The sequence below is a fragment of the Lucilia sericata genome, unplaced genomic scaffold (genome assembly GCF_015586225.1).
Source record: "Lucilia sericata isolate MDLA Ls3-8-SP2 unplaced genomic scaffold, ASM1558622v1 Contig000074F_arrow, whole genome shotgun sequence".
NCBI lineage: Eukaryota > Metazoa > Arthropoda > Insecta > Diptera > Calliphoridae > Lucilia > Lucilia sericata.
In genome coordinates, this window is record NW_023994108.1 from 774,764 (window position 1) to 795,246 (window position 20,483).

The 20,483-nt window shown below is 30.2% G+C and overlaps 1 protein-coding gene across 2 annotated transcripts in view; it reads right to left on the reverse strand.

The window, feature by feature from the left end:
* The window catches only part of LOC119616477 (protein fuzzy homolog), a 194,305-nt gene extending 183,308 nt beyond the window's left edge, over positions 1-10,997 (reverse strand). Inside the window, exons 1-2 of one of the 2 annotated variants that reach the window (XM_037972839.1) lie at positions 10,832-10,991; positions 10,201-10,767 (exon numbers count right to left, since the gene is read on the reverse strand). In XM_037972839.1, the coding sequence (XP_037828767.1) occupies positions 10,201-10,767; positions 10,832-10,909 (645 nt within the window). In that variant the 5' untranslated portion in view covers positions 10,910-10,991. Of the gene's footprint in view, positions 1-10,200; positions 10,768-10,831 lie in introns of both variants that reach the window. The other variant, XM_037972838.1, reaches the window with a different exon arrangement.
* Between the last annotated feature and the right edge of the window lie 9,486 nt (positions 10,998-20,483).

Below are 20,483 nucleotides of genomic sequence, written 5' to 3' on the forward strand. Positions count from 1 at the left end.
TTTTCTGATAGAGGCCTTTATATGGGCAGGGCTGGGCATAGGGCAAAATATGGACAAGCCCGATCAATATATATTTATATATTTATATATATTTATATTATATTTATATTTATCCTTTATATACTTTATATTTATATTTCATATTTATATTTATATTGCTATTTATATTTATCTTTTATATTTCTATTGATATTTATATTTAAATATTTATCTTTATATTTATATTTATATTTATTTATATTTCTATTATATTTTATTTCTTTTATTTCTATTTATTTATCTTTATATTTATATTTCTCTTTCTTTTCTTTTTTTTTTTTTTATTTTTCTTTTCTTTCTCTTTCTCTTTCTCTTTCTTTCTCTTTCTCTTTCTTTTCTTTTCTTTTCTTTTATTTTTCTTTTTTTATCTTTCTCTTTCTCTTTTCTTTCTCTTTCTCTTTCTATTTCTCTTTCTCTTTCTCTTTCTCTTTCTCTTTTCTTTCTCTTTCTTTCTTTTCTTTCTCTTTCTCTTTCTCTTTCTCTTTCTCTTCTCTTTCTTTTCTTTCTTTTTCTTTCTCTTTCTCTTTCTCTTTCTCTTTCTCTTCTCTTTTCTTTCTCTTTCTCTTTCTCTTCTCTTTCTCTTTCTTTTTCTCTTTCCTCTTCTCTTTCTCTTTCTCTTTCTCTTTCTCTTTCTTTTCTCTTTCTCTTTCTCTTTCTCTTTCTCTTTCTTTTCTTTTCCTTTTCTTTTCTTTAGTTCTCTTTCTCTTTATCTTCTCTTTCTCTTCTCTTTCCTCTTTCTATTTCTTCTCTTCTCTTTCTCTTTATCTTTCTCTTTCTCTTTACTCCTTTCTCCCTTTCTTTTCCTCTTTCTCTTTCTCTTTCTCTCTTTTCTTTTCTTTCCCTTTCTTTTCTACTTTCTCTTATTTTCTCTTTTCCTTTCTCATTTTCTTTCGCTTTCCTTCTCTTTTATTTATATTTATATTTATATTTTATTGTGATGAATCTGAATTTCATCGCGATATTTGTGTTTTATAATTTAATTTTGGACATTCGAGTAGTTTTCTGAAGGGAACTTTGTATGTGAGCTAGGGTCAAATGAGGCTCAGAAAACGATTTCTAAAAACGATTGATTCAGAGAAAACGATTCTAAGCCGATTGGTATACTTTAAGGTGGGTAGGTTAGGACGAATATTTTGTATGTTACTATAAAAGAAATTTTTGAAAATTTCTCTATAAAAAGAAAATTTTGAATAATATATATTAAATAAATTTTACTAAAGTTCTATTTTGTACTAGTAATAATTATACTATACAAATTTGAACAGTTGTCTTTTGTTTAATTTTTTTGTAGCCAATAATTTTGTGTTTGTTTTAAAATAAAAATGTTTGGGAAGTGAATTATTTCAATATAACGTAAAATGCAAAACGTCCTCTGAAATGCAAAAGGGCGTAACAACACTTTAAAAAATCTTACAGGAGAGACAAAAAACTAAATAAAATGAAAGCTATTTTTGTTATAAAAACGATATTTTCTTACAATTATTGTATGCCAACATCGATAAACACGTTTGAATATAACTGTACCGCCAGACATTGTCTATTATGTTGCTTTTTAGGGCTTTCTTATTTGTTGTTACGCCCTTTTGAATTTCATTTCAATAAAGCCGGTATTTTTGACAATAGGATTCTAAAAATTTTCAACAACATGTGTTCAAGTTCGATTTATGGTTTACACTTGTTTTGATAACATATGCAAATACTATTTTTTGCAACGTTAGAATCTTATTAAGCTCCGCTTTATTTACAACTTTGTTGGAAAATTCTAACGAGTAAACCGTTAACGGTACCTAAATATTGTTTGCCACCAATCTACGTTTTGTAAATTAAAAAACACTTCTTTTCTGATCGTCAACATAAGCACTACGTGCTCTTGGCGTTATTGCTTCTACGAGGTAAAATAATAATAATAAATAAATACAGAGAGATCTACGTCTCATTAAATTTGCAAATATTTTGTTTTATTTTCATAAAATCTTGGGAAATTGTGGTGGAGCTGAACATTTGGTCCTAGCGAACCGGATTTTTGTGTATCATATACGGATTTTTGGCATCTTCACTCCATCATCCCTTGGAAAACATACAGTCCACCGAAGATATATTTTTTATTAATTTTTGCGAAATTTCTACGAAATAAGGTACGTAAATATATTTCAATTGTGAGCAAGTGATAAAAAATTCTATAGTTGTTTCGCGATCACACACACATATTTTTTGTGATTTTTCAATTGGTTTAACTTGTTGTATTTGTGGATATTTTGCACTAATTTTAACTTTAATTTATATCAAAAAATATTTAAATTCTTTTGATCTTACGGACAATAATTTAAAGCGATATTGTTGATCTTATTTTATTATAAATTAGTGTTTCATTACATTTTCTTTTGTGCGTTTGTTTGTTTACAGATTTACATCTGTAAATTCTACCAACAAAATACATTACGGTGTATTCTTGTTCTTCCCTTATATTGGGTACCCTACGGTCGGTCAGTTTGACTATTATCAAGTTTGTTGATATAAATTTTGTAGTCAATTCGTAGTTTAATATCGAGTTATTAATTCATCTATTTTTATTACAATTTTTAATATTAAAAATGTCGGTCACGTCACTAAATGCGTTTATTAGAGCATCGGATGCTCTCGTTGCATACCGCGTGAGGTTTGATAATTTAGATGATGAATTGCATGACGTTTTTAAGTTGGAGATTCGGAAACGGGAGTTAGAAAGACTAGACTCTAGAGTCTAGTGAATTTAAAGTGGTAGCGGAAAAATATCAAGCCACATCTTATGAATATATTGAATGTGGAGGATCTATTTCTAAGAAAATAAGAACATTGGAATCCGCTTCAAAAACTAATGAACCTCCAACAGCGAATTTGAATTCCGATAATTCAGAGCATAATCTGACGCTCCCTCCATGCGATATCGACTCTTTCGTAGGGGATTATGTTTCATGGCCCGCTTTTAGGGATTTATTTACCGCAATTTACATTAATAGCTCGCGGCTTAGCAATATAGAACGTCTTTGCCATTTAATACGGAAAACCGAGGGTGAAGCTAAAACAATCGTTTCAAGATATCCATTAAATAATAATAGTTTTGAGTTAGCCTGGCGCGATTAAAGGAATGCATATGAGAATCCTCGTATGTTGGTGCATAACCAACTAAAGCTTTTATTTAGTCTTCCTGCCTTTGACAAGGAGTCGATCACAGCACTCAAAACCTTACAGAGCGGAATCGATAGTTTTCTTACGGCACTTTCTATTTATAATGTGCCCACAGATAATTGGGACCCAATTATCGTGTTTATGTGTATTCAACGTCTACCTAGTTCAACAATTATTTTATGGGAACAGGGCATTAAGGACAAATTAAGTTTATCTTCATGGAAAGATTTAGATAATTTTCTGAAGGAAAGAATTCTGACTTTGCAATGTCTTCAAGAAATTAAAGGTACAAACTCCACTAATATGGAATCTTCATTGCAATCTCACAATTCTTCCGTTAAAATTTCTTGTATTTTATGTCCTAATCAGTCCCACTACTTGCGAAATTGTCGTCGTTTTAAAAGTCTTTCAATATCTGATAGAATTTCAACAGTGAATGAGCATAACTTCTGCCCTAATTGTCTTTCGAGGACACATACTGCCAGAAGTTGCAAAATAAATAATAATTGTTATATATGCAATAATCGACATCACTCGATGCTTCATTTACAACATTTAGAAAATTCTGTGGTTGAAAGACCTACTGTTTCTACGGAACAGAACTCTGGTGCGGTTCTACGACCTACTAACTCCCACTACCAACAATCACATACGTCCAATAATGTAACGTCCAATTCACAAGTATTTCATACTAGTCAAAACCAGTCTGTTCTATTAGGCACAGCTACGGTAAATATAATTCATAATAACAATAAGCATCAGGTCCGCGCTTTAATTGATTCGGGTTCGGAATGCTCTTACATTTCTGAACGATTACGGAAAAGGTTAAAACTTCCCACGCATTCTGCACACGCTCAAGTTTCTGGCATCAATAATGTAGTTATTGGAGTTTCTAAATATTGTCCTGTGGAAATTGGTTCCGATTTAGACTCTTCAGTAAACCTTAGTACAAACGCATTTGTTTTACCAAAAATTTCAGGAAATTTGCCTTCAACTTCCGTAAATATCGATATTAAAAAGTTATTGCCAAATCTTCGTTTGGCGGATTCTAATCTTTTAGATAGTAGGCCTGTAGATATTCTTATTGGTGCGGATTTATATCATCGTATAATTTTACCGGAAGTACAGCAAAATATATTAGGGTCATTATTGGCACAAAAAACTGTATTTGGCTGGATTCTGACAGGACCAGCCAATCCTAGGGACTTTGAATCACATATCGCAAATTTACAATACACTACGTGGTCCAACGCTTCTTAACGTTTGTTTGAATATCACTTAAAATGCTCACAAGAATATATTTACGTCTACTTTAATATACATACTAAATTTAAATACACCACTTTGTGGTTGGGTCATTTATGACCATGCCCCTCTTTAAGGGGCCCAGTTCATGGTCTGCTTAAAACCATTCTCCATTTGAGAGCAGTATGTAGTCTGCGGAAAACTACATCCCATAGGCTTTGTCCTATGGGAACCCTTTTTCTACGAACCCAGTTCATGGTCTGCTTTAAAACCATTCTCCCTTTGAGAGCAGTATGTAGTCTGCGGAAAACTACATCCCATAGGCTTTGTTCTATGGGAACCATTATTTTACCAGCCCAGTCTGGTGTGATACCTTTGATCACTTGTTTTATGAAAAAAAAAAAAAAAAAATATTAACAAAAAAAACAATAAATTTATAGATATAGATCTCAATGTTAATTGCAACACTCTTTAGTGTTGCAAGGTGGCCGGCAATGTTCAAGTTCGATTTATGGTTTACACTTGTTTTGATAACATATGCAAATACTATTTTTTGCAACGTTAGAATCTTATTAAGCTCCGCCTTATTTACAACTTTGTTGGAAAATTCTAACGAGTAAACCGTTAACGGTACCTAAATATTGTTTGCCACCAATCTACGTTTTGTAAATTAAAAAACACTTCTGTTAAACAAGAAAACTACGTGCTCTTGGCGTTATTGCTTCTACGAGGTAAAATAATAATAATAAATAAATACAGAGAGATCTACGTCTCATTAAATTTGCAAATATTTTGTTTTATTTTCATAAAATCTTGGGAAATTGTGGTGGAGCTGAACAACATGTATTTTGAAGCAGTGGACATTTTATATTTTACATTTTTTGGTTGTTACGCCTTTTTGCATTTCAGGTGACGAAATGCTTTTAACTATTATTTATATATATATATATATATATATATATATATATATATATATTTGTTTAAAACCAAAATTTGTAAAAATATCGACGGTTTAAAAATTAAACTTTTGTGTTCTTACTTCTTGATAGATATCCCACTCGCATCCCATTATGGGACTATAAAACCCTTAAAGGAATTGTATAAACTTTCTTTTGAGCAAAAAAAGGGCTCATTTTGAAAAAAATTAAAAAAAATTAAAATTTCATCTGGCAACGCAACATCTATGTATTATAGTCTTTGGTCTAAGCTTTCCTTGATAAAAAAAAAAACAACAAAAAACGTCCATTTTGAAAAATAGGGGAAAATTTAGTTCCAAATATTACAAAAAATCTTATTCTAGAGTTAAAAAATATTTTTTTTATAGATATCCCACTCGCATCCCATCCCCCTTAAAGGACATTGTATAAGCTTTCTTTTGAGCACAAAAAGGGCTAATTTTGAAAAAAAAAAAAAAAATTTAATTAAATTTTTTTTGGAAACAACGGAAAAATAGCTATCTGAAATCCTTGGTACAATTTTTGCTAGGACCAATAGGTGAAAAATTATACTCATTTGAATAAAACCCTGAATGATCAAAATGTCCAAATTTGACCCGCTCTAAGCCCGGCAGTTCTGTACCGATATTATTTATTATTCTATTAAAATAAAAAAAAAAATAAAAATTTGTCTATTAAAAAAATGATAAAACATTTTCAATTAAAAAAGAAAATTTATAAAAAAAATTAAAAGTAGAAAATTTATAAACAATTTTCTATTAAAAATGGTAAATATGTACATATATATAAACATTTCTGTTAAACAAGAAAATTTATAATAAAATTTCTATAAAATAGAAAATTTATCAAAAAAGTAAAATAATTTGTGAAACATTTTTTATTAAAATGGAAAATTTATGGATTTTTTTACATTAAAATAGAAATTTTTTTGGAAAATTAAAATAATGAAATTAAAATATAAAAAGTTATATATAGTTTTTATAGAAAATGTTCGTAAAATTTATTTTTTATAGAACAGTTGAAGAATATTAATATTTTTAAATTGTTGTTCAAATTTGTTTTAGATAGAAATAAATTTTTTTCAAACATCTAAAAGAAATTACACCTTGTTTTTTCATGTTTGCCCAGACGTTTTTATGTTTGTCGATGAATGGTGGTGAGCGGGGTAGAGAAAAATGGGGGTATGGGAAATTGTATAAGCTTTCTTTTGAGCAAAGGGCCCATTTTGGAAAAAAATAAAAAAAAATCATTTTTTTGGAACGTGGAAATGGCTATCTGAACTCGTTTGGACAATTTTTTCTAGGGCCAATAAGTGAAAAGTTACACTCATTTGAATAAAACCCTGTTTAACCAAAATGTCCAAATTTGACCCCCTCCAAGTCTAGCAGTTCTTGACCGATAGAGCTGAAAATTGTTTGGGGAAAATTCCCCCTATGTATATGAAGAATTTCGTGTCAAGTGACCCAACTTTTAAAATTGAAGTCTTCCGATTTGGATTAAATTTGCACCAAAGTTAGTACTACACAGAAAAAAGTTCCAGCATAAATATTATGAACTGCTTTCATTGACTAAAGTTAATAATATTTAAGAATAAGTTCCTAAAATGTATGAATTTTTTCATTTTTATATTTTTAAACATATGCCCCTATTATGGTTTACAACTCAACTCAGTTGAGTTGAAATTGAAACAACTCAACTTTAGAACAACTCAACTTATATTTGGTATTATGAATTACAACCAATTTCAGTTGTAATTGTGTTGATGTTGCCAACATAAAAAGTGCTTTTTTGTCATAAAATTAAGTGAAAAGTTTATGAATTTCTGTTTTTCGTAAATGACAAATGTATTGAACATCTTTTTATTGTAAATTCGCTTGAAATCAGTGATTAATGAAATTTAAAAAAAATGTTTAAAAAAAAACTTTACTTTGTTTTATTTTAAAAATTTATTCTAAACAATTGAGTTGTAATTTGTTACAACTGCTTTTGATAAGTTGTAATTTTTTTCAAAAAAGTTGTAATAAATTTAAACTTTAAATTTTAAGTTGTTATCGATAATACCAAAGAGCAAAATTTCAACTAAAGAAGAGTTGAGTTGTAAACCATAATAGGGGCAATAATCTAGAAGCCTTGACTTAAAATATTAAAAATTTTCTTTATATTTTTCTATTTGTTAAAAAATGTTTGAAATTTTCTTTGGAAAATTTTTTATTTCTTTATAATTTTTAGATTGAAAACAATGAAATATGCGCGTAACATGCAGCATTTTCTGAAGAATGGATGTTTAGCTATATGCTGATGTTTTTTTATTTCATATTTTGTTTTCCAACATTTTATTTATTTATCATAAAAATTAGCTATGTGATTATTTTCTAAAAAATGGAAGATATTAATAGGTAACGCGGATATTTATTCCAATTTTTTATGAAAATAAAAAAAAATGAACAAAAAAAACAAAAAAAAATCTTTAATGTACAAATTCATACATTTTATGAATTTTTAATATTCTGAATGAAAATGGTTTGGGAAAAAAAAGTCATGTTCGATTCATTCAATTTATTACAAAATTCATTCAAGTTATGTATTAATTTTTTCTGTGTATGCACATTGGTTCAAATCAATAATTTTTCAGTGCGAAATAAAGATCGACAAAATAATAAAAATCTTTAATGTCTAAGAAGGAGCATATGCATTATTAGGTATATTAGAACAAACAACATTAACCCATTGTCTACAATTAAGATGACATACAGCTGTGGTCAGCTAATTGGAAACGCTCTCGTTATATTACTGCTTGACGTGATTTGTATAAAATTATGAAAATATTACGTTAGATTTTTTGTTCGAAACACATGTATTTTATAAATTGATGTTGTTATAATAAAATGGAATGCATTTTGTTGTGGAACATTTCTTATTTACTTTTCAATTTTAAATTTGGTGAAAATCGCCCAAAGCTAAATCAAAGAAATTGCGACAACTAATTGGAAACGGCCATATTTTATTAAAATTTTTTTTAAGTTAAATCTAATTTTGATAAAAAATGTAATTGCATTTGGGTATATATTGTTTCTAATTTATAAGAAATTTTACATCATTATTTTTAGGCTAAGAATGAAAATAGGCCAAAGAAATTCTCTTTCCTTGGGTAGATCTATTTTTGAACATCATAAAGCTTGTAAATCTTAAAAGGATATAGGAGAAGAGCCCTATTGTTCAAAAAAATATATTTTTAATCGTTTATAGCATTTTAAGAAATATGACACTGATACTAACGCTCCACGTGAAAAATTTTCCGAAAAAATATCAGCCCATCCCAAACCGGATAATAAGACAAATCTCTAAAGCTGGCCCAAAGGAATCATCCACGGGCATCCAGCGGTAAATTTGAGAAAAATTAGATATAACGTTATCTAAGCCAACTATTTCGCGATTTTTGACGGAATCGGGGCATCTTGAGAAAGGGCGGAAGAAACCTTTTCCAACTAAAATTCAAAGAATTTGCAATATCTCTTGTATATGAAATATCGTGTTGAATTGACCTGATCTTATCAAAATTAGACGGTTAATCAGTGGAATTATTTACTTCGGAGCTTTGAAACTGAGATTAATCGTATTATACCTCAATATACAAGGTACAATAAATGGTAAAAGGTGTGGCAGATTTTCGAATGAGATATGGCAAATTCTTTAAACTTTAGCTGCTAAAGGTTTCCTTCGCGATTCTCTTCCAATATGCCCCGATTCCACCAAACATCGTGAAATAGTTGGCTAAGATAACGTTATATCTAATTTTTCTCAAATTTACCGCTGGATGCCCGTGGATGATTCCTTTGGACCAGCTTTAGAGATTCGTATTATCATCCGGTTTGGGGGTGGGCTGATGTTTTTCTGGAAAATTTTTGACGTAGAGCGTTAGTATCAGTGTCATATTTCTTAAAATGCTATAAACGATCAAAAATATATGTTTTTGAACAAAAGGGCTGTTCTCCTATATCTTTTTACGATTTACAAGCTTTATGAAGTTCAAAAATGGATCTACCCAGGGAAGGAATATTTCTTTGTTCTATTTTCATTATTAGTCCTAAAAATAATGATGTAAAATTTCTTATAAATTAAATTAATAATAATATTTACCAAAGTACAATTAAATTTTTTATCAAAATTAGATTTAACTTAAAAAAATTTTAATAAAAAATGGTCGTTTCCAATTAGTTGTCGCAATTTCTTTGATGTATCTTTGGGCGATTTTCACCAAATTCAAAATTGAAAAGGAATTAAGAAATGTTCCACAACAAAATGCATTTCATTTTATTATAACAACATCAATTTATAAAATACATGAGTTTCGAACTGAAAATCTAACATAATATTTTCATAATATTATACAAATCATGTCAAGCTGTAATATAAAGAGAGCGTTTCCAATTAGCTGACCACAGCTGTATATGTATAACACAAGTTTTTTCATTTTGGAATGACTTGTCTGACTCGCGAAAGTTTTTTAGAACTAGTTTCCAGCGTGATGGTCTTTGTTTCTAAGCAGCGATGAAATTTTCCATTTTGTTGCTAAGAAATTATGATAATTAGGACCTTTAAAAACAGTAACAGCAGTTCTGGACCGATGCGCTAAAAATGTGTGTCTGGCCTACTATCCAATAGTTCTAAACTTGATTCATCCAAATCGGAAGACATCGATCACTTGACACGAAATTCCCCATATGTATGTATTATGTATATATGTATGCATATGAATGCAGATTTCTAGATTGGATTGATGAATTTTTATACTTACATTAGGACTCTTTTTCGGCAAATAAACTACGACATCATTTTGTAGAGAACTCGAAGTTTGTAGAAATAAAATCAACAGCTGTCTATCGATAATATCTAAATCCCACCAGCCCTCGGTTGCCACAGCTATTTTATGTCCAACAACGAGAGAACAAAACAAAGAGCCGCATTGTGTACTAAACTCTTCATTCAGGAATTGTAACATTTGAGCATTTTCGGTGGAGAGCAAGCAATTAGAAAATCCTAAAAGCTGACTTATACACGTATCTAGTATACCGTCAATAAGACGTAGATAATTTTTGGACTCCTTCTTCAGTCTTTCTAATAGGGATGGATGGGACATCTCGTCTCTGCTGATAAATAATGAAAATGCACCAAAAATAAGTTCTGGCAACAATTCAGCCGTATATCTACTGATGCCACAGGAACAAATGATAACTGTAATCGCATTGAAAAAATCGTGCCACACATAAGTCCAGTTATTAGCATAAGTAGTGTACAATGCAACCCCTAAAGATTTGAAGAACATATGCAATCCATTCAAAGAAGCAATCGTTGAAAATGGTAACTAACATTTAAGAAAAAATTACTATTGACATAAGAAAAAAATAAAAATATGTATATTTACTTACATTCTCACAATTACCTTTTTTGCGAGTTAAAATTGGTAATCCTCCATTCGTAGTCAAACAAATCAAATATATAGACATATTTTTTGTAAATTACTACAATATTTGAATGTTTTGTTTACGGAGAGTTTGTTTACTAAAATTACAACCAGCGTTGCCACTTTGGTCCAATTGGACCAAAATTGGTAGTTTCAAATCTCTGAAATGACTTTTGGTAGTTTGGTTGGTAGGTTTAAATTTTGGTCCAAATTTGGTAGGATGAGATAATTTGATCTCATGCATATGAATTTATAAACATTTCTGACCTTGTTATGGCAAAGTAATAAGAATTTTAATAAATACGTCAATCTTAGGTTTATCCTTGTTCTATGAAAATATTAAGTTTCTATGTATTTCAACATTTCTGATTCGTGAATGTTATTAAGTTAGTTAGTTTGAAATGAGGATGTTATATAAAATCCGAAGGAATACTTGTAGGCCTGCATCGGTCCCGTTGTGCACTTCCTAACCAATGCCTCAGGTGGGAATCGAATGCACGACGTCAGGTCTGACTATAACATAAACCACTAACTTACTGGAGGCCACACTAATTCATTTTTTTCTAAGAAGATTCATGAATAAATATATAATTTGGTGGGTCTACTACCTTACAAACGGAATCACAAAATTAATATACCCCAATCCTTTTTTGATGGGTATAAAAATATTAGGGGTATATTGATTTTGTGATTTTTTCTAGGTTCTTATTAGATTCTAAGACGATATAGCCATGTCCTCCCGTCTGTCTGTTGAAACAGTTTTTTAACAACCGAAATCTATGTCGATTGGTCCACGATTGATCCTATTACAGCCATATATCCCCTTTTACGGAAAATAATTTTATTATCAATAAATAGCAATTAGTATAATAAAAGGATTTATCCATAAAGTCCTCAATTTATACGATAGATGCTGATGGTGGATATACATATATGATTCATCATAGCCGAATATAATACTATTACAATTTTCTCGGGAATGATTTTTGTACAAATTTTGTCGAAAACAGCAATTATGTATTTCATAACTATATAGTATTTGGAAATTTTGTCTTATTACGTAAAAGTAAACCATTGTTTATTTAGAACAAATCATTGTATGATATTACATATTAGTTTTAAAAATAATGGAACTCTAAACAGAAGCAATTGTACCTAAGGAAAAATTTGGTAGTTTTTGTAACGTTTTGGTAGTTTTTTGTCGGAACTTTGGTAAGAAAAATAAATTGTGAGTGGCAACGCTGATTACAACTACTCAATGTCACAGAGCACTGCGCCGACAAATATTAACGGCGGTGGCGACTGACACTAAATATGTCGGCGGCGGCTTAAAATCGACTGTAAGCCGGCTAAGTTGTCAACTACGTTTAGTTTTTAAACTTTCGACGATTTTAAATAAAAACGGAATCCGAGAGATCAGAAAGTGGGATTTTGGAAGAAAATATATTGTTTATAACAACAAAACAGAGCAAGCACAAAAGTTGTATGAGAAATTATGCAGGGATGGATAAAAAATTCTTAAAAATTAAAAACAAATCCTTTCTCCAAGTTTTACGAGGATCTGCCGATATTTAACCCTATCCTCCATATAAAACATCTTGCAGAAAATCAGTTTCCAAAAAAATTTTGCATTAAGAAAATGATCAATAACGTAAAAACAAAGATATTTTATTTGTTTATTTACTAGCAATACCCAGTGTGCTGTGCTACCCTAAAAGCAATATAAATAAGAAATCCATTTAACGATTTTGATGATACTAACTACAATGGTTTTCCAGATATACAATTTGTTACATATGGGAGATTCTTCGCAAATTATAGCAATTTTGCCAATTATTCCGAACGTTAATTAAGATTTTAATTTAATCTATAAAAAATATTAATAATCTAATAGTTTCCCAGATATACAAAATTTTGTATTTAATTTATATGGGAAGTGCCAAGCCCCCGATTGAAAGTCCGCCCGTTATTCACTAAATGATCTTCAGTAAAATTTGAAGATTCTAGCTCTAATAGTTTCTCAGATATACGAATTTTTCTATTTAATTCATATGGGAGCTCCAAGTCCCCCAGATGAAAGTCCGCCCTTTTTCTCCAAAATGTTCAGATGAATATTAAAGTTCTTCGAGCAAAATTTGAAGAATTTAGTTCTACTAGTTTCCTAGATAAACGAATTTTTGCATTTAATTCATATGGGGGGTTCCGCTCCCCTCATTGGTAGTCCCCCAATTTATTTCCCAAAATGTTTACATGGATGTTAAAAATCTTCCAGAACGACATCATTTAAAGGGATCACAAAGAGATTGAAAAATATTCCAAAAGTTGTAGCATATAACAGTTTGAAATAATGTATGAATATTTGTCTTTTGTATGAAGTGAAGAAGATGTAGCATGCTTTCAGTTCCGACTGCTGTCTCGTCGGCTAATGGTAGGATTCTTACTTCTATCACTCGTACAGATTAAGTATTAGCTAATACAGAAAGATAAATTTAAAATGCATGCTTTTAGGGTTGATTATTAAGAAGGGAAAATAGAGGCTACAAGGGGGAAAATAATTTGAATATTCACGTTATATTTGAATTCACTTTCGTTGCATTGTTTGTGTTCGATGTTACCACAAATAATATACCCATTCCCAACCATGATCGTGTATTTTGCTCATCTGTCATTAAACACGATCCCAAATACAATTACCTATATACCGGTACCTTTAAAATCAAACTGATAGAATTTTAGTTACAATTCATTTTTATAATATTTATTAAAAATAGAAATAAATTTACCAACAAAGACTTTAATGGCTAAAGTAAAATTAAAGTTCACTATTTTCGAACTGTAGTATCATCATTCACTAATGATATATACTTATGTGTGTACATTTAATAAAAAAAATTCTAATAAAGATGCAAAAATTACCACACTGTGATATCGTAAATAGATTACCTTGATTAAAAAATAATTAAGTAAATATTCGTAATTAAACGCAAAAAAAAAAATAAAAATAAATAACAAAAAAAAATTTTGTCTCCGACAGGAGTTGAACCTGTAACCCAGCAAGAACACTAAGGTGTGTGTGTGTTTTGTTCTTAACTCTTATCGATTTCTAACTATTGTTTTGTTTTGTGTTTATAATTGAAATAATTAATTAGAAATTAAATCAAATAATCCCAATTTAATTAAAAACAATTAGTAAACGATAAAAAAAATATAAAAAAAAAATTAAATCTTGGTCAGGATTTTAATCTGGATTGCTCAATACACAATTTGTTGGGCAATCAGAATTCAGGCCGGTTGCTTAAGTTTGTTTGCAATTGAACTCGTTTAGTTGTTGTTGTTTTAATTTTCTTTCTATTTGTTGTTTACAACGATTTCAAAAATAAATACATAATTTTCCATTAAATTATTTGTTTCTATTTACACCAATTTTATTTTATTAATATTTAGTTATTATTTGATTTTCAATATAGATATTTAAATTTAACGGATAAAAATAAAACAAATTATGTAAAAAAAATACCACTCTATATGTATAAAACAAAACAAAAATACGATCTAAAAATAGGTCTGGTGAGTTTTTCAAATGTGGTGAATTCAAACTAGCCAATCAAATTGTGTATTTTTCTAGCTTTAGTAAAATGTTAATAGTAATTAATTATGTTTTCTATGATAATATATTCATTAAGAAACCCTTTTCTTACGTTTTTGGTCTTATTTTGACGGATTTTTAATTTTCTACCCGATTTTAATATTTGTTAGTGACTTTTAGATCAAATAGGCGGTGTTATAGGGCACGAATATATTATGGTTAATAGTAGCACCGTTTTAACATAATTAATCACTGTAGCTAACAGGCCAAGAAAACACTTTACATTCTAAGATTCATTCAGCACTATAAAAGTAGTTTTAAATATGTGTTAAAATAGGGAAAAGGAAACTTACATTTGTTTTCATGCACTGCAATTCCAACGATGAAAGATCTTTCACTGTCGTATTGGTGAATCCAAAGTTTGTTGATTTTCGACGATGAGAATGACCCTTTAGTTTAAGTTTTTTTAAGTTTTGTCACACACTGTTCACCTATGTTAAGTATAGACGGGGTTTGTGATTCGCTCAAATACTGTCTTTATTGAACCGATTTAATTTGTTTTTAACTCTTTTTTATCATTTTTTTTAGTACTTTTTCTCTGTTGTTTTTTTTCTTTTTATTATTTCATTTTTATAATTTTTTTGACACTTGTTTTAAATTTTTTTTCTTAAAAACCTTGTAGTAATTTTTGCATTAACAAAATTTTAACATTAACTTTTTAATTATATGTAAATATATCTATTTTTTTTTTCAATTTCATATAATCCATAAATTATTTTTATTATAAAATTTTCAAAAAACACTAAATTCGTCACTTGATCCAAGGTATGGAATATTAATTACTTTATTTTCTGCTTCTTCTTTTTGTTTTGTTTTCTTTATCTTTCAGGAATTGTGTTTTTTTTATATATTTGTCCCTTGGCAATTTATATTAAAAAAAATGTGTCTTCAAGAAAATCCAATATAATTCACTTTTTCACTATCACATTTGCCCTAATTTTTTTTATATCTACGGGACACTTACTAGCTCCTGTCTCGGATTATAATCGCCGTTTTCCTTAGATTTCCCTGGATGATTATGGGGGATAACAAGCGTATGGCCTGCAGGTGGTCAGCAGAAGATGTAGAATAGACCAATAGATGACAAAATTTCCTTTAAATAAAGAGTTGATAGATTCCTGTAGGGTTTAGAATCCAAAGAATTGTGAATTAGGATTCCGTGTTTTATTTGTTTATGCAAAATCTATGTATATAGTATATTTTTTCTCAATCTTACCCAAAATTTGTCCGTAATGAGCTTGCGGCTGTGATCTTTCTTCCTTCTTTCGTTTTTTTTTTTATTGAAGCAAGTTTAAACACTATTAAGTAAAACTTTTTTTTTAAATAAATATCTTTTAGTCTATAAACACAAAAATTTATAAATATTTATAAATATATTATGTCTATAAACAAAAAATATTACAATTATGAAATTAAACTTCTCAGAATTACATTAATACACTTTTTTTTAATGCAATTATAAAAAAATTAAATTTCAAAATTTTAGTAAGTTTACTTACAATTTTTTTCACTATAATTTAATGATAGTAACACATCTTTAAATTAATTAGTGTTTCTGGTACAATTAAGGCTCCGAGTATAGGTAGAATTAGGAAAGGAAGAAAGATGGCACCATTAGCCCTTTTATACCCAGATTTTACACAAAATACCTGGAAAAATAATGTTATAACACATACCAACATAAATTTTGCATAAATCAAACCCTGCCAACTTCACCCCAATTACTCGTTACTGCTTTACCCTCGGATGAACGAGTACTAATAAGAAGCTCATCTATGTTTTGACATAATGTTAACAGTATGATAAAACAGTAAAAGTAAACATGAAAATTATGCAAAAGTAAACGTAAGTAATTAAGAAATACAAATATGTTGAATTTCGTAGTGTTTCGCCTAAATAATATCCCAATAAACATCGATTCAAAAATATTCTGTCCTTGAAACAAACATGACATTATCAAAAATTTTAAGAAAATATAAAGTGTGAGATTTATAACATTTTCAAAGTTTAGTTTTTATTCAACATAGAAAATTTTCAATAAAAAAAATATTTATTTTACAAAAATAAGAGCAGAACATTTCTTCTCCGTAAAGAAAAACCATCCGTGAAAAATAACCGTAGAAATTAATGGACAATATGCAAACATGAATATATGAATGTTTTATCTTCAGATTATGTAAAAATATTAATGGATTTTAAAATATTTAGTGATATTAATAAAAATTTAAAACAAAAGTATGATAAAAGAACACTTGAAACACTTTGAAAGATTTACACTCTAAATTTGAAATACGTTTGAAAAGTACTTCCGATAATACTGTCTTTTTTTTATAAAGTTTAAAATTTTCAATTTAAAACAAAAAGATTCGAAATGTATAAAAATGAAGTGAACATTTTTCCATGCACATTTTGCAAATATTCTACACTAAAATAGATCTTCATTGTGATATAGGTTATTCATGCCAGTATATATTTCGAATGAAAAATCAAAACTAAAACTAATAACTATAATGATTAAACTATAATGACTATGAAGAAAAAAAAAATAAAAAGGCTGCAAGCGCCATTACATTTCCCCCCCGCTAAAATCAGATTTGGGGTTTTGAACACGACAAATCTGATACCGCTTGTAGCTGTCGAGGATAAGAAATGTAATTAAAACTTGTAGGTATTGTTAAAAGTTTTCTATTGCCGAATGTCCTTAGCATGGTAGACACCAATCAAGCGACCATTCAGATCTTCCAATTCATAATAACATGAACCAGTTTTCCTTCGGATTCTGGCTTTCAGGAAAGGTGGAGCTAATTTTGCGTTAAAGCCTTTTTCGAAATTGCTCTGTTTAAAATTCCTTCTAAATACTTCTTGACCAACGACGTAATCTATTTCTCTTGAACGTAAATTATATGTTCTCTCATTTCTCTCTTGTTGTTTTGCCATACATTTGCCAGCTCTAGAACGAATAATATCAAACGAATCCTTACGATCAAATTCCATGGCTCGATCTTCAAGCATTTCCAGCTTACGTAACAGTGCATATGAGTTTCCATTCGTAATCATATGTTGACCAAATGCCATGTAATAGGGCGAAGTACCTATAGAAGCATGTACAGCCGAACGTAAAGCACAACTAATACTGCTGATGTATTCATCCCAATTACTTTGATCATGTTTAATGTATGCCCGTATCGCTGATAGAACTGAGCGATTTACACGCTCAGATGCATTGGATTGGGGCGAATACACTGCCGTATAAACGTGATTAATGCCATAGTTTTGCAACAATTTATTAAACTGGTTAGACTTGAATTGTGATCCGTTGTCTGATACTATTATTTCCGGAGTGCCAAAGGTATGGAACAGTTCTTCCTCAAGGTATTTTATCACCACGTCAGCTGTAAATTTCTTTATCGCTCTCAAAAAGCAAAATTTTGAAAAGTGATCGACGACTATGAATATTCCCACATTACCAGATTTAGAACGCGGATAAGGGCCTAGAAAATCGACATAAAGTCTTTTATGTGCAGACAAATGGTTATCGTGAGCCTTGTGAAGGATATCCTTTATGAGCTCTTTGGGTATCCAAAGCTTCCACGCGAGATCGTCCTGCACTTTGTCTCCCGAACAGTGCTCCGTTCTTCTGTACAAGTAACCGTCAATTATCCTTAAGTCTGGTGTTTTTTCTATATTTTCTTTAATTCGGTCCAAAAGTTTATTATAGTCTGTCCCTTTAAAGTATGTATGCCACTTCTCGCAATACGTGCAAATGCCTCTCAAAGGTGTCAGAGACCACCAACAAATCATCCAGATAAACAAACACTTCCGTTCTCAATTCCGCTGGAACCACCTTGTCCATTAACCTTGACATGGTCTGGGGCGCATTACAAAGGCCAAAAGGCATGACCTTGTAATGGTACAAGGGGCGCCCAGGAACGGTAAATGCAGTCTTATCTTTCGATGATTTGTCGAGAGGTATTTGCCAAAAGGCATCCTTCAAATCAAGACTCGTGATAAATTCTGCTTTTGGTAATCTTGAAAGAATACCGTCGATAATAGGGATAGGATATGCATCCTTAATAGTAACAGAATTGACTTTACGACTATCTAGACAGAGTCTCACTTTTCCTGGCTTTCGAACAAGTACAATAGGCGAAGACCATGCACTGTCCGATTCCTCAATAACATCCATTTCTAGCATTCGATCAATCTCTGCATAAATAAGTTTCTCTATTGCTGGCGAAACAGGAAAATGACGTTGTTTAATAGGTGATGCGTTTCCTAAATCAATTACGTGAGAAATTACGTTAGTTCTACCTAATCCTTTTTTAGCAATCGAGGGGAAAGAATTGATTACTATTTGTAACTGTTGTTGTTGTGTACTTGTCAACTTTCTCTGTTCGGGTTTTTGTTCATCTCCAAGTAAAGACGGTTCAGACTAAAGTTCTGATACTAGGCCAGTTGGCAATAGGCCAAAAAGTGTCCAAAAGTCAAAGCCTAAATAAAGATTTTGTGACAGATTGGGAATAATATATAATTTTATCTCTTTCGTAACACCTCGAAAAGATATGTCAGTTTTCACAACACCAACAACATCCTGCTCTTTACCATCGGCTGTTTTTACAACAGATCTAATTTTTCTACAATAATTATTTTCCAAAAATTCCTTAGCCGCTTGTGCTCCTAAACAACTGACCGATGCCTCAGTATCTAGCAACCCACTAACTTTTGTACCAAAAATCAGCACATCATGGTCTTATATCATTTGGTTTGTCGTATATCGAACTTAACAGACTACGTCGCGTATGTTTTACCTGTTTCCAAAAATTACGCATACGTTCTGTTGAACGTTTTTATTTCAAAGTTGGTATAGGTTCATTGAATATTTTCGATCGTTTCGCATTATATTCGGCCAACCTAACATGGAAAGGTTTTAAATAAGTAGGAGGGGTAAGGGAATTAGTGTTCTTTGCTATATTATTGGTATTTTTCATTACTGTGAATTGATTATTATCAGAAATAATAGGTGTAGTATATGTATGGTCATAAGAAATAATAGATTGTTTTGAAACGTTTTGCATCTCATTTTTGGAAAAATCAGGGATAATTTCAGTATGGTCTAAAGGTAATTTCAGTCGGTACTGGTCGACTGATTTCGTCTGTGTGCACTTTTCGGTGCACTCGACGTGACGTTTTTTGAACCCGAATTACATTTTATACAATTTGGTTTATAAACATTGGCCAGGTCACAACCATAACAAAAACCTGTCTATCTTCTAGACATTCTTGATAACGATGTCCTGTTTTTCGGCAGTTCCAACAAACTAAAGAAATAGCGGACACGTCCTCTTTGAGCGTGATTACTTCCTCATTCAATTCATGAACTTGTTTTTTCATTATTGGCAATGGTTTCTGAAAGTTTTGTTTTCTACCTATGTCCTGCAAAAAGAACTCTCTGCGTCGACAAATATCGCGAAGTTCGGAAACGGAAGATATCTTCAAATTTAGGATTTCATGTTAAATTTCTGGTATTAAATTTCTCCTCAATATTTCAACTAAAATTTTCTCACTTAGAGGTTCTGACAATCTATCTGAAATATCTATAACAGCCTCATAAAAAGCATCAAAGCTTTCGCCATATTTTTGTTTTCTATCTCTGATCATTTCACGCAAATCAATGTCCGTTCTAGAATCTTTATATTGCTTTCGTAAAGCTATGCATAATTGTGGCCATTTAATGGATGAAACAGATTGGTGATATCTCCAAAACCAATCATTGGCTTTGCCTTCAAATAGGGTAGATTTATGATCGCATAACAGATCGAAATTACCATTAAGGGTTTGGTTGGTTAATGCCTCAATTCTACACAGAAAAAATGATCAGTAGTTTATTTTCAATTAACATGTTTTTCTCTTTCTTTAATTTTAATTTAAGCAATTTTTTATTTGTCTTAATTATCTCGTTGTTTAAAACCTA